Source organism: Cupressus sempervirens, chromosome 8, assembly GCF_028749045.1.
Source record: "Cupressus sempervirens isolate cs-2001-9-10 chromosome 8, ASM2874904v1, whole genome shotgun sequence".
In the NCBI taxonomy this organism is placed as follows: Eukaryota; Viridiplantae; Streptophyta; class Pinopsida; order Cupressales; family Cupressaceae; genus Cupressus; species Cupressus sempervirens.
Window position 1 is genome coordinate 346,295,199 of NC_143125.1, and position 16,442 is coordinate 346,311,640.

The 16,442-nt window shown below is 36.5% G+C and overlaps 1 protein-coding gene across 2 annotated transcripts in view; it reads left to right on the top strand.

Annotated features, from left to right (window-relative positions):
- Positions 1-278: 278 nt before the first annotated feature.
- The window catches only part of LOC149542751 (uncharacterized protein C297.06c-like), a 71,867-nt gene continuing 55,703 nt past the window's right edge, over positions 279-16,442 (top strand). For both annotated transcript variants that reach the window (XM_089797640.1, XM_089797641.1), the window contains exons 1-2: positions 279-502; positions 596-766. In XM_089797640.1, coding sequence (XP_089653766.1) covers positions 376-502; positions 596-766 — 298 coding nt within the window. In that variant the 5' untranslated portion in view covers positions 279-375. The remainder of the gene's footprint in view (positions 503-595; positions 767-16,442) is intronic.

Here is a 16,442-nt window from a genome sequence, read left to right on the forward strand (position 1 = left end):
AAATAATCAATCAGTGATGCCACATTACTTGTGCAAGTATTGGTCTCTCATTTGTATGACAATAATCTAAATTTTTATGGACTATTTTAGACACCTTTGCAAGAAACATACATAGAATCATATTTGACAATATTTCTCTCAATCCTTAATTATACATAAAAGACTTGTCAAATAAACTAATATTAAAAATATAAATTATTTAAAATTTCCACGAAGACTTTGAGAAGCCCTATATTTTGTTAAAAATAATTTATAAATACCAACATAAGGCCATCAAATTTTTAAAAGAAATATGCGCTAAACAAAGGACTCTGAGCTAAAAAGAAGACCACTGCTGAACAAATCTCCGAAAGCAGCATAAGCTCTGGTTTGGAAATGGCGAGAAGCGAAGAAGTAAAACGAAGGGGTGATAGTAGGAATAGTGATAGCGATAAAGTTGAGCGCAAGTCTAGCAAAAAGAGGCGGCAAAAGAAATCCCTGGTTGATTCCGACTCCTCTGCAGGTGCCCTGCCACTGCTATTTTCACTTCTCCTTTTTTTCAATTTTAAAGTTTGTGTTATTCATCGCTCTGCGATACGTTTCTTCTGTGTCTAAGACGACAACAGGAAAAGGAAAGAACGGAGGGAGCGGAAGGAAAAGAAGCACAAACGAAGCAAAAAGGACAAGCCGAAAAAAAGACACCGAGATGATCACGACGACACTGATTCTAATGAGCCGCATTCCAGAGACAAAAAGGGGAGCCACAAACACAAGCACAGCCACAAAAGTAAGCATCCACTATATTAGCAGCTTATTAATAGTTTTTCCTTTTGAATTTCTTGTCTTGTTGGATAAGATATATTTATTGATCAAGGCCAGCCAGTCCAGAATCCGTGCTTCTCTTATGAGAATTGAACGCAGCACCTAATGTACCCAAACTTCGGTAACTTTCCCTTACACCGGGCCCATATGTAAATCTATTAGCAAGGGCTCTGGAAATCATTATCTACCACGCAGATGCAAGTTTTATTACTTCAAATTATTGAAAAATTATGATATCCTGTAAGAAAAGGAATTATGTATCCATTGCTGAGCTTAAAGTCCCGTTTCAGTATTCATTTTGCTAGTTCTGAAGCGGTTTGGGAAATTCAACATTGATTGCGATGGAGCTCTTTGCAAATTACTCATTTCCATGTGCTAATAGGCCTTTGGGGATACATATTTCCTTTATTGAATCTTTCATTCGACACTTTGCTTATGCCGAATCTGTTTAGGGGAAATGCTTGTATCTGTGTATTGCCTTTGAAGGAACGCTCTATGCATATGCATTCTGGGTTGTATATTTTTATATATCCAGCGTGAAGCCCATTGGGGTCTCATTCATTGCCACCATAGGAGCTTTTCAAGGAGATATTTATCAGCGTTGAATCCTTTTGGGGGAAGGCTTACACCGATTCATTATCGTTCACAATATTTATTCCGTCTTTCAAGGAAGTACGGTTTGATATGACGGGGTGATTGGGCTTTCGGTGCAAATATTAGTGAGACTGATTTCAAACGGAGGGTAGTGGTATACACTAAGGGATGCCTATCCTCCATTGCAACTTTTGGTGGATCTCCATATGCATCAATCTTTCCAAGTTAATTAACCTTGAACAATAAACAAATATAATTATTGCAACACAAAAATTTCTGGAAATATCATTGCAACAATAGGCTATTAAAAATAAAATATGATCACAATGAAAAACAATAAAGGATAAATTTGATCACATCACGTTCAATCAAAATATTAGTAAGCAATGTTATCACTAAGATCTCCATGATCTACAGATTACCATGATTCACAAGGTAGGTGAGGAGCAGATTCGGAAGCCTGAGTTGCTTCCGAATTGGGGTGGGTTACATAACCTAAATGGTGGGAGATTACATAAAGTAGGCGAGGAACAGATTTGGAAGCCTGAATTGGGGTGGGTTACATAGCTTAAATGGGTTACATAACCTAAATGGTGGGAGATGACATACTTATTGAGAAAACCCAACATGAACAATTACATTTTCCTCATTGTTAAAGCATGTAGCTTCGGTCTGACAATGACTGTGATCAGATCTATCTATATGTATACCAGTATGATATATATATATATAATGGCAGTATATGTAATTCTGCATATGATCGATACAGTTGAACCAATGAACATATATATATATAATCAGAGATCACATCTGAGCCATGATCGAAACTTATTCTGATTCCTTTGATTTGAAGATCATTATCAATCTATATAAATATCAGGCTACATATTGAAATGTCCCTTTTTTGATTTTATATGATATTTCAAGCCTCTAATCAGATCTTTAAGATCAAACAACCAATCTTTCAAAGATCCACCAATTTATCAATAAACCCCAAATCGGGTATGCCGAAAATAGTGCCAAAAACTTCACAGCTTCACATATTATTAGTAAATCTGAAAGTGGACATTTTTATAGAAATTTCAGCAGCATAACAGCCTACAAAATGACATTTTCAGATCTGTATAACATTTACACAACAGCTCCCAAACGGAGGATAAAAACAATGCTCATCGGGCTCTCGAAAACAACATAGAATAGCCCGAAAACACCACAAAAATACTAATAATCTATCAGAGAAGTATAATCACGACCAAATGCATATATTCAGCTCTATTTTAACATCTAAAAGTCTGAAATATAGCAGCAACCCAAACTGATATGAAATACTCAACCGGAAACACCAAACTCTTACAAAAAACACACCCGAAAAATCACAAATCTGCACTGTTCAGCACAAAGGCAAACTCTGCATGAGCATGCACATGGAATGGCTTCAAACTCCCGTCTTTAGCCTTCCTAGAAACCTGCAAACTCCCGTTCTTGGGTCTCCTTCTCCACAGGTTTGACAGCCTCTGAAGAATAACAAAGAAATGAGCAAAAATCAAGTTCTGAAATTAGCCCAAAATGCCTCCAAACCCCTTAAAAGAAGGCATAACCCTAACTCACGTCCAAGAGGGGTTAATAAAACATATTTTAATAATAATTTTCATTTATTAGTCCATTAGCTTCCAAAGATTATCCTCTTTTTCCGAAACTTCACCTTTTTGGGCCTGCCTGCTTTGGAAAATATTATTATTTTTTAATTATTTGAAAAGGGGACATGACAAGTCCTCCCCTTCCAAATATTGCTTGTCCTCAAGCAATGGCTGAACAATAAACCAATCAATCCACCTGGATCCCAAATGTAGTCATGAACTATACTATTGTCAATTAACACAGGCTCCTGCAATATCCTCTGCAATATAACCAAGAGGAATCCATAATCAAACTGACAATTACTGCTCAACCAAACTCCAAAGTCACAACTTCCACAGTCAGAAACCCACGAGACACAAACTCTTAGAACATCAAAACCCAAGTAAAGTGGACAAATCAAACTACCAACACAGTAAATACCGTCAACGAATTCCACTGGCCTATACGGAATGTACAATCGAACTCTGCAACAATGGTGAATGCTCCCGAATGAAACTGTACCAAGTATGGAGAAACCATACACTGTACAACTCCTGCAGTCAACACAACTCTGTAGATCATCGACCACTGTCTCATAACCATAACTCCCATGCACCCTTGATGGTGAAAAGCCATCACAAGATAAACAACAAGAATTGGAACCCAAACCAAATTTGCCTGCCATCAACTCCTCAACACAAGGATCAAATGCTAACTGATGTACATACCTTGCAATATAATGTTGATAAAAAAAACCAACCTCAGTCAACAGCTCACCATTAACAAGTGATACAACCCATTGTGACTGATCACCAGCTAAGTAAGGAGATGTCATAGCCAAAGGAGTAGAATCAATAACAACACCCGCTGAAGCATCACTCCGAAACTTGTGCTCTAAGTCACGTATTATCAAGATGTCAACTGCAGAACCTATTGCCATGTCGTGCCCATCACAACTCTCATCTCGAGGCATCAAACTATCCCATAACTGATGATAAGCACTAGGAACCAAAGTACATCTCTGTATCATCATCTCATCAACATGGTCATCAAAGGTAAATTGATGAGCATACCTCACAATGTAATGTTGATAGAATGCGCCAATCTCAGTCAGTGGCTCAGACTGCAATCCAGATGTAACTAACTGCAATCGATCACTAACCAAGTTGGAATTGACTACTACCTCTAAAGACATCGCCAAGGGAGTAGTATTACTAGCAGGAACCATGCCAACTATCGGCTCACCAACATCACACATGGTCTTTGATACAACATCTCTAGTCTTCGTGCCATTAGTGCTAGAGGTCACCACCATGTCAGGCATACCACAACAATCTGCTGCAACACCCAACTCAACTAAGCCTGACTCTAGTGGGGATGAACCCAATATGCCAATGTTAGTATCAAGGATGGATGCATCCCCATCTCCACTATCTTTGACAATCTCAACCATGGACATCCTTGGATCATCAGACACCACAGCTTGTGACTGTACAGAATCTAGTAAAGATTGTAGTTGCTCTAACTCCATGGTCACCTTAGCCAAATGAAACTGTGACTCCCTGAAAGCCAACTGTGTACTCTCAAGAATCTCAGAAGTCACCTCAAGCTGCTCAGAAAGCTCACTCACCTCATCTTCCTTGGCCAATAATGCATCATATGCTGTACTGCCCCACTCCATAAGATAATCTCTGTCGGCTACCAACTACATATAATCCTGTCTCAGAATCTGGATAGCCTCCCATAAAGAGTGGAACTCTGTCAAGGAAAGATAACTGCCTCCCTGCTCATCACCAGTAGGAGAACCCCATCCATAAACTGCTAACAATTGACGAGCAACATTGAAATGTTGGCAAGCGATAGCAATGTCTCGCTCACTAACTCTCAACTGATTAGACACATGATGGCACTGGCTTGACGGTCTCCTACAAACCTCCTCTGATGCACTGTCTAAAGGAGTATCCTCAAAGTTACTAGTCTCTAGAGTATTACCATCCATATCCTGTGAATCAACTCTAAAGCTCATATCAACATATGGAGTATCAAAAATTGTAGCACTACTGTTCAACTCCTTTGTACCCAAGGAAACTAAGTCTTCAAAACTGCCCACTGCATCCTCCTAGATGTCATCAATGCCAATATGATCCTGGGACTCATTTGTACACACTGCCAAATATGAAAGATCATCAACACATTCCAGCAAGTATGGTCGACTGGATATATGAACAAAGCCCAACACCAGTGTATAAAAACTAATACCAACATCGGACAAGCTGCTAGCACAAGAAAAGACAACACCATGCAATCTGTTAATCAAATCCACGATAGCACCCAAACAAACACTGCTACCAAAAAGTGTTAAAGATCTCCAGTTAGCTGAATCCCAAATGCCTCGAGTCCATATCTGTAAACTAGAATCAGCTGGTAACTCAAGCAAAATCCTCACTTGAGTAATATGACCAATACCAACTAACTCCACATACCTGTCATGATGAGATAATGAAGTCACAATAATGTCTTTGTTCACTTTCAGCTGGCTGGACAAATCGTGTGAAGTACTACCAGCCTCAACCTCATGTGACGAAGCATCTAACTGTGCCTGGTACTCTTTCTCAGCAAAGTCATGAATGCTCAATGTCTGCTCATCTCTGCCAGGTATCTCACCATCATGCACAACAACATCCTCATAATCATCATCTGAACCCACTACACTGTAGTCACTACCTGTTGTAACTATACCATCCTGAATACCTTTGATATCACCCTTTAACGACCTGTATACAATTGTCTCAATTTGAGTATCAAGTTGACCATTACTATCAATCTGCGTAATATCCTTTCTCACTACCTCCTGTGGCGGAGTAGAATCTGAAACCTCTGCCTGGCTATAAGCTAGTTTCTCAAACTCCTCATGCAAGTTCTTGGTAATTGTGTCACCTGCCCTGTGAGAAAATTTGCCAAATAGAAATCTGGTCAACTTATCCACCTTAGCTGGGTCGGACAACATGTCATTCATCATACGGTGGTGCTCAACCAACTGTTCAGACATGTCATGGCTTATTTTTCTAAGTTTATCTCGAATGTCTAAATAACCATCCTTTCTACTGTTCTGACTCTGGATATCAATTGTCCAAGATCGTGTCCTCTGAGACTCTGTACTATACGTGTCCATTCTAGATAGAGTAGAGTAAGTAAGTAAGTAAGTATTATAGTCCACAACACTATGCCATAGTTTTTGGGTTTACATATGGTGATAGTGATATGGGAACTACCTTGTACTCTTTTTCGAGAGGCGCTTGGTGCTACAAACGAGGCGTACATACCCTACCCCCCAGTGGAATTTGAACTTGTGACCTCTCTTTCAAGAGTACAAGTTCTCCACCACTAGGCCAACTCAGGTTATAACTTCTTCAAACACCCCAATAGGTTATAACTTCTTCAAACACCAAGAACTAACATGCAAATGATTAGAAGTAGCATGCAACTATAGATTTTGACACGCAGCTGATTAGAAGCAACATGCAACCACCAAATTCACCAAGAACTAACATGCAAATGATTAGAAGTAGCATGCAACCATAGATTTTGACATGCAACTGATTAGAAGCAACATGCAACCACCAAATTCACCAAGAACTAACATGCAAATGATTAGAAGTAGCATGCAACCATAAATTTTGACATGCAAAATTTGGGTAGTTGTCAAAACTGACATGCAAACTTCTACAAACCCTCAGGCTGGCAAGATCATAGCTCTGATACCACTGAAATGTCCCTTTTCTGATTTTATATGATATTTCAAGCCTCTAATCAGATCTTTAAAATCAAACAACCAATCTTTCAAAGATCCACCAATTTCTCAATAAACCCCAAATCGGGTATGCCGGAAATAGTGCCAAAAACTTCACAGCTTCACATATTATTAGTAAATCTGAAAGTGGACATTTTTATAGAAATTTCAGCAGCATAACAACTTACAAAATGACATTTTCAGATCTGTATAACATTTACACAACAGCTCCCAAACGGAGGATAAAAACAATGCTCATCGGGCTCCCGAAAACAACATAGAATAGCCCGAAAACACCACAAAAATACTAATAATCTATAACAGAAGTATAATCACAACCAAATACATATATTCAGCTCTATTTTAACATCTAAAAGTCTGAAATATAGTAGCAACCCAAACTGATATGAAATACTCAACCGGAAACACCAAACTCTTACAAAAAACACACCCGAAAAATCACAAATCTGCACTGTTCAGCACAAAGGCAAACTCTGCATGAGCATGCACATGGAATGGCTTCAAACTCCCGTCTTTAGCCTTCCTAGAAACCTGCAAACTCCTGTTCTTGGGTCTCCTTCTCCACAAGTTTGGCAGCCTCTGAAAAATAACAAAGAAATGAGCAAAAATCAAGTTCTGGAATTAGCCCAAAATACCTCCAAACCCCTTAAAAGAAGGCATAACCCTAACTCACTTCCAAGAAGGGTTAATAAAACATATTTTAATAATAATTTTCATTTATTAGTCCATTAGCTTCCAAAGATTATCCCTTTTTTCCGAAACTTCACCTTTTTGGACTTGCCTGCTTTAGAAAATATTATTATTTTTTTAATTATTTGAAAAGGGGACATGACACATATTGAGTTCATTATGATCAGTTATACATTTTAAAGACTTGTGTTAAGTCTAACTATAATTGGGTATGATAAACAAACATTGAACCGGTATGATGGTGAATGGTCATGTCTCCATTCGGAGACATGCCCATTCACCCTCACACCCCTCCGTGTAATATGTATATTCAATCTGCCCGACATAACAAGGCATCGAAATCAATTAATGCAAGTATATCAAAGGATCGATAGCATCTCAAGTTAAAGAACATCTTTGTTATCTCTGTTATTTCTGTACTAACTTATACAGATTTTGGAGCAATTCAAATTCATTGACATCAGTGTTCAAATCTGCAATCAAAATTGTGCATCAGTCAGCATCACATTGAAATCTGGTAAGAAACTTTACATGGTATCAGAGCCTTGTTATGGAGAGATCTCATTAAGTTTAAGAGATCAGATTTCACATTAAGTTGCAGTCTCTCATTACTCTTCAAGATGACAAACATGTTAAGATTTGAACACCACCTTACAAGTGCTAATAACTTCGAATCCTAGAAATTTCGTATAATGATGCTATTAAAAGAGAACAAATTAGATTCCTTTGTAAAACAAGAAAAGGAAGAACCTAAAGATGATCCAAAGAAAACTCTATGGATCGAGAATAATGAGAAGGCCATGAAGATAATCGTGGATGTCATTCAAGATTACATAGTGCCTATTGTGGCAAAACATGCAACAATGTATCACATGTTTAAAGCTCTTGAAAATGCATTCATAGTAAATAACACTGGTAGAAAACTTGCTCTTAAAAGACAAATGAATAATATCAACATGAATAAAGGAGAAACAGTAAATGCCTTCTTCATGAGAATCATAGAATTGAGAGATGAATTATCTGCAATCAGTTATGAGATTGACAACCAAGAGTTAACCCTAATAGCGTTAGGAGGACTACCAAATTCTTGGGAGTCCTTTGTACAAGGTATAAGTGCAAGATCTAAAATCGCAAAACTAGATCGATTAAGATCTAATTGTCTTCAAGAAGAGTCGAGATTAATGATTAAAGGAAAACATAAAACCTTAGATGAAGACATTCATGTTCTTAACACCAACTCTCATAAAAAGGGTAAGAAGAACACCAAAAGGAAAAAAAACTTTCATGGAAATGGACAGTCAAAACAAAAGAAAGACTTGTCCAAAATTCAATGTTTCGGATGTGATCAATATGGACATTATGCACTAAATTGTCCTAATCGATCAAAACTTCACGCATCATTTGCTAAAACTGACAAATCAATCGAAGGTCAAGTTTCTGAGAAATATACCTTCTACTCAACCTTGTCTAGTCAAATATCAACCAAGTCCAACACTTGGATAATTGACAGTGGATTTTTAAGACACATCACTGGATATCAAGATAACCTAGAAAGCATGCAAATAGAAACAAATGAAGAAGTTACAATTGGGGATGATTTTGCACATTACGTAAAAGGAATTGGGACCTGCACGATCAAATTAAAATTCGGAAAATCTATTCAGCTTTCTAGAGTTCTATATGTACCAGATATAAAAAGGAATTTAATATCTATATCAGCACTTGAAGTTGATGGTTATAGAATTACTTTCATGGAAGGAAAAGTGCTAGAATGGGCTAAGAATTCAACTATAAAGAAGGTTCAAACAATAGGAGTACGAGAAGGACTATTATATGAGCTTTGCACTAAGACAAATCTTGCACTTGTTCATGAGCTTTCAGATTCAAATGAAATCTGACATAGAAGATTAGGTCATATCAACTTTCGTGCTCTAACATCTATGGAGAAGTTGGTAACTGGAATGCCCAATTTAAGTCAAATTCACAATGAATCTTGTAGAGTTTGTGCCTTGGGGAAAAACACTAAAAAGTCATTTCCAAATAGTTTGAGCAAAACTAAAGATGTGTTAGAATTAGTGCACTTTGACCTATGTGGACCCATGTTTACACCATCCATAGGAGGGTTCTTGTACTATGTGATATTTGTTGATGATTTTTCAAAGAAGACATGGATATACTTAAGTGCAAAGAATCTGAAGAGATTCTTTCTAAATTTAAAGAATTCAAAACTATCGCTGAAAACTTTTCAGAAAAGAAAATTAAAGTTCTAAGAAAAGATAATGGAAAAGAATACACTTTTGAAATATTTAAAGAATTATGCAAACTTGCTGGGATTAAGAGGGAGTTTATAGTTCCTTACAATCCTCAACAAAATGAAGTTGCTGAAAGGAAAAATAGAACTATTGTAGAAGTTGCTAGGGCTATGATATATGATCAAAACTTGAGCATGTCATTTTGGGCTGAAGCATCTAATACAACAATCTATATTCAGAATAGATGTCCTCATTCACATTTGGACAACAAAACTCCTGAAGAAGCATTTTCAAGAATGAAACTTGACATTAGCCATTTAAGGATATTTGGATGTCCTGTGTATGTTCATGTACCTAAGGAGAAAAGGACAAAGTTAGAACCTATTGGAAGAAAATGAATTCTTATTGGTTCTAGTGAAACAGTAAAAGGGTACAAAATCTACATACTTGGACAAAAACAAATAGACCTCAGCAGAGATGTCATCTTTGAAGAAGATATTGTTGAAAACAATTGATTAATTGTATATTATCTTTCATGTTACACAAAATGTCATATATTTACCAGTTAGTGTATGCCAAGCTCACTCAGGCGATGAAGACAGTTTGCTATGTCTGCTGAGCATTCCAATGTTTACCAAGTTTAGAAGACTGTCTACTGAGTTCACTTAGGCACCTAAGAGAAGTTCGCATAAGTTTAGTGTTAATCGAGTTCACTTGGTTACGAAAGGAAGTTTACGAAGTTGCAGTGTTAACCGAGTTCACTTGGTTAATACAAGAAAATCATTTTAGTGTTAGTGTCTATTGAGCTGGGTCAGCTAACAAAGGATTTTCTTGTTTTGGCATATTGAGTTTAATAGATTTGTTTGTTGGTTTTAGCCGACTAAAGAGATGAAGAATTATTGTTATAAGTTGTATTCAGCCGACTTGACAATTTATATGATATAAGTATAAGGTCAAGTTGAGGATTGAAGATAAGTGAATGTGTGGAAGCTAAGAAGATGCTTAGAGGAAGTGAATTGGAAGGATAAGCAAAATATCTTTGTTGGGCTGCAAAGATTAATTTGATCAGGAAGGATCAAGTATTCAAGCCAGAATTGATATCTGAAATCAACAATACAGTTGCATCAACAATTAGGTCATTTCATTGTTACTCTTTAACCATTGTAGTAGTGATTCAAATCTCTTAACAAAGTTAGCCTAACAACTATTTGTAAATCTTCTAACAAGGTGGCATTTTTAGATCGAAGTGTCTAAAGACCTCTAACAAGGCCACTCCTAACAGGGTGATTAAATCTTCTAACAGGGTCACATTTAACAGTGTGTTTTGTAACTTTTTACAGGTTTGACTCCTAACAGGACTCACTTTAGAAGAGTGAAAAACAGCAACCAATTGCAATTGGTGGTTTTTCCCAAATTGGATTTTCCACGTTAAATCTTGGTGTCAGTTGTGTTCATGCTATTTCTTTTATGTGTATGCAACTAAGTTAATTAAGGTTAATCATAGTTAACATCTTAAGATTTGTATGTTCAGTATTTGCCGAGTAACAGTTGATATTACAGTGCTTGCCGAGTTATAACATATTGATAATGTTAACTGAGTGCCTGTGTTTTAACCGAGTGACAGTAGTTTCAGCAGAGTTTATGTTTTGTATTGACATCTAAGGCATCTAGGATTTATTTTGTGGTAACTGATTCACCCCTCTCCTCTCAGTTACTCCTCTTATATTTCCAGCAATTGGTATCAGAGCTTTTGGTGCTTGCTGAGAAGGTTTCAAGGACCTAAGCTAAAGATCAAGATGTCTTACAAAAGAGAGATTCCCAAGTTGAACAAAGATAACTTCGAGGCATGGCAGGAACTTATGAAGCTACATCTGGCAACCATTAGTGATTGAGGTTTGAAATATTTGAATATCGAGTATAAAGTTCCTACTGGAACATTGACTATGGAGGAGATTGCTGAAAAGAAGAGTCATGACATTATGATGATTGACATTGCATCTGCTCCTAACTGTGTTGAATTTGATGAAGTCAAAGGCTGTGCTACTGCTCATGAGATGTGGACAAAGCTAAAAGATATCTATGGAGGTGATGACAATGTGAGAAGAGCCAAAGCAGAAAGCTTAAGAGGTTAGTTTGATGAGATGAAAATGAGGGAAGATGAAGACATTGCAAAATATGTTTACAGAGTCAACACTAGTGTAAGTGCAATCAAAGCCTCTGGAGGAAAAATTGATGATGTGATAGTTGTAAGCAAGGTACTCAGAACCCTTCTTCCTATCTATGCAATTAGAGTGTTAGCTATTCAAGAGATGAGATGTGATCCCAATAATAAGATAAAATTGGATGCTCTAGTGGACAGGTTGACAGCATTTGATCTAGATAACTATAATAATTATGTTCCTAGTTCTAGCAATCTTGAGTCTGCATTTGAAGCTAAGTTGTCACTCAAGAAGAAAGTTGCAAAGTCTAAATGCAAACAATCTAAAAGTGAAGAGGAAGATAGTTGTGACAGCGATCTTGAAGCCATTTAAGCCCTGCTTGAAAGAAGATATCCCAAAGGCAAAGGAAAGTACAAAGGTAAAATTCCTCTAATCTGTTTTTCTTGTGAAGAAGTTGGTCACATTGCTACAAGGTGTTCAGATTCCAAACAGAGAAGACCTTTAGAAGAAAAGAAGAAGAACAAGTACAAAGGCAAGAAGGATTTCAAAAACTACAAGGACTACAAGGATAAAGGTGAGAAGTCCTGTTTCATGGCTAAAGAGTCTGATAGTAGTGATGATGATGAAATGGTTTATATTGCTGTAAAAGATGAATCAGATAATGAAGATGATAAGATGACACTTATTGATAGTAGTGATGATGATGAAATGGTTTATATTGCTGTAAAGGATGAATCAGATAATGAAGATGATAAGATGGCATTTATTTCTCATGTTAGCAAAATGATACATGGATTATTGATAGTGGTTGTTCTCATCATATGGTTGGTGATAAAACAAATTTTGAACATATGAAACACTATGATGGTGAGAGTGTAAGATTTGGAAACAATGAACCATGTTGCATAAAAAGAAAAGGTTGAATTTCTCTAACCAGTGAACTCAGATGTGATAATGCTTATTGGGTTGAAGGACTAAAACATAATCTACTGAGTGTGACATAGTTGAATAACATTGGATTCAAGGTAGAGTTCATTAATGGGAAGGCCAAGCTGCTAGATGGAAAATGAAATCTAGTTGGGTCTAGTAATCAAACAACAGGTAACTTATTCTACCTAGATCTAAGTGAAAGTTCATGTTTCATTGCTCAAGTAGAAGAAAGCTGGTTATGGCATAAAAGATTTTGTCATGTGAACTTTGATAACCTGATCAAGATAAACAAAAACAAAAGAGTGAGAAGTATTCCTAGTTTGAGGAAACTTGACATGGGCATGTGCAAGAATTGTCAAATTAAGATGGGCAAGACAAGTTTCAAAAGCAAGAACTATCATTCTGAAGAAGTCTTGGAGCTGGTTCATACAAACCTTTGTGGACCTATTGGCATAGAGAGCTACAATGGAGATAAGTATTACATTTTATTTGTTGATGATTATTTTAGGATGATGACAGTTAAGTATCTAAAAGATAAGTCTGAAGCTTTTCAAAAGTTCAAGTGGTATCTGGCTAGAGTTGAGAAAGAAATAGGATAGAAGCTAAAGTGTTTAAGGTTAGATAGAGGAGGTGAATTCATTCAATGAATTTTGCACTGAAAGAGGAATCAAAAGACAAGTATCAACCCTTGTTACACCTTAGCAAAATGGTACAGTAGAAAGAAGGAACAGATCAATCATGGATTGTGCAAGAACTCTGATGATAGAAAAGAATGTTGCAATCAAATACTGGAAGGAAGCAATCAGCACTGTAGTTCATACCTTGAACAGAGTTCAGTTGATGAAGGATTCAAATCAGACTCCTTATGAACTATGGTATGACTATAAACCTAATGTAAGTTACTTCAAAGTATTTGGTAGCAAATGTTATATTTTGAAGGACACTAGGAAAGGTAAATTTGATGTCAACAGTGATGAAGGCATATTCCTCTGATACTCTAGCAGAAGTAAAACATACAAATGTTTGAATCTAACTACTCATAAGATCATGAAAGTGCACATGTGAAAATTGGTGAGTTTGCAGAAAAAAGTGAAGAAGAAAGCAACAAAGAACTTGAAGACTATAGAAAATTTATTTACTTTGAACCTGATACATTGCCTAATCTAATTGGAAGTCAGCAGACTTCACCTCTCGAGTCCCTAAAATCTCCAAAAGCACCCTAGTTGTAGCCAATGTAACCCGAGTCGCAGTTAGAAGCTACCGAGTTGAAGCCAGTGCAACCCAAGTCCAAGTCTGAAAGACCTGAGTCACAGATAGTGGGACCTGTGCATGATGAAGAAGATCATGATGAGGCAAGTGAAACAAGCTCTAAATCCAAAGTACTTGTACTTGCAAGATATGTCAGAAGACACCATGCACCTGAGCAAATCATTGGAGACAAATCAGATGGTACAATGACAAGGAACAAATTGAAAGGTACATGTTTGCTTACTGAATTTGAACCTAGAACAGTTAAAGATGACTTTGATAATGAAAGTTGGATTGAAGCAATGAATGAAGAGATAGAACATATAGAAAGGAATAAGACCCAGACTCTTGATCCTAGACCCAAGGATAAGAATGTAATTAACACAAAATGGGTGTTCATAAATAAGCAGAATGAAGATGGAGAAGTTTCAAGAACAAAACAAGGTTAGTGTGCAAAGGCTATTTTCAAGAGGAAGGTATTGGTTATGGTGAAACTTTTTCTCCTGTTGCAAGATTAGAAGGTGTTAGGACTCTACTTGCTTATGCTGCACATAAATGATTTAAACTATATCAGATGGATGTGAAATCTGCATTCTTGAATAAAATTTTAGAAGAAGTCTATATAGAGCAACCTGAAGGTTTTGTAGATCTCAGCAAAAAAGATATGGTTTGTAAATTGCACAAAGCATTATATGGTCTCAAACAAGCTCCCAGAGCTTGGTATGGAAGACTTCATAATTATTTGATGAAGATTGGTTTTCAAAGGACAAATGATAACAACAGCCTTTACATCAAAGAAGGACCAGCTAAGAAGATTGTGTTGGCATAAATCTTTGTGGATGATACATTGTTTATTGGAAATGATGATTTGTGCAAATCTTTTTAAGAGGAAATGAGTAAGGAATTTGAGATGTCAATGTTTAGAGAAATCAAATTCTTTGTTGGCTTGCAGATTCAACAGAAAAAAGATGGTATCTACATTACTCAATCTAAGTATATCAAGGAGATACTAAAGAAATTTGGAATGGAGGATTCAAGACCAGTTGGAACACCTATGTCTACTGGACATAAGCTTTCCAAAAATGATGATTCCAAGGAGGTAGATTAGACCACATATAGATCTGTGATTTGAAAACTTCAGTATGTAGTACATATTAGGCTTGATATTTCTCTTGTAGTTGGGATGGTGGTAAGATTCTTAGCTAATTCTAAAGAAAATCACATGATGGTAATCAAGAGAATCATAAGGTATCTAAAGGGTACTGAAGATTATGAATTATGGTACAAGAAAGGAGGCAACTTAGATCTAAAAGCCTTCATTGATGCAGATTGGGCAGGAAGTGTTGATGACAGGAAGAGCACCAGTGGCAGAGCATTCTTTCTTGGTAAGAGACTAGTGTCTTGGACAAGTAAGAAGCAGAATTGCATCTCGCAGTCTACAACAAAGGCGGAGTATGTTGTAGCAGCAGTCAATTGTTCCAATATTGTTTGGTTCAAACAACTGTTGGCAGGTACGAAGGTAGAAATCAAGGATCCAGTGGTTATCTTCTGTGATAACACTAGTGCAATCAATATATCAAAGAATCTCGTGATGCATACCAAGACCAAACACATTGCAATAAAATATCATTTTCTGAGAGAATTAGTGCAAGACAAAGAGGTGAAATTGGAATATGTGAATACTAAAGAACAAATTGTAGACATATTCACCAAGCCATTACCTAAGGATGCATTCTTGTATCTAAGAGGTAAGCTAGGGGTTATTCCCCTAACTGAAGCTCACTAAACAACATTTAGTGATGCATCAATTGAGTATTCTTGAAGATTAGTCAAATTGATGTAATAATGAAAGGGCAAATTGCATATGAATCAGTACATCAGGTACATTGAAATTCATTGAATATTGTCTTTGGCATAAGATGTCAAAGAGGGAGAAGTTTGATGTCATATCACAAAAATTTTGTAAAGGGAGAGTTTGCTATATCAAAGAAAATCTTTTGAATATGTCAAAGAGGAAGATTTTGATGAAGAATAAACTTGGAGAGTTTGCTGATAGAAGGAGAAATGAAATCAGAGGGAGAGATTGATGTCAGAGGAAGTTCACACTGATAGAGAGAGTTCTCATAGATAAGAATTAGAATGAAACTAAGGATATTAGCCTTACTTTTATTTTGCTCTAAAATTTCATTGTATTATGACATGTTGTGTTGCCATCAATGCCAAAGGGAGATTGTTGAAAACAATTGATTAATTGTATATTGTCTTTGATGTTACACAAAGTGTCATATCTTTACTAGTCAATATATGCTGAGCTCACTCGGGCAATGAAGACAATTTGTT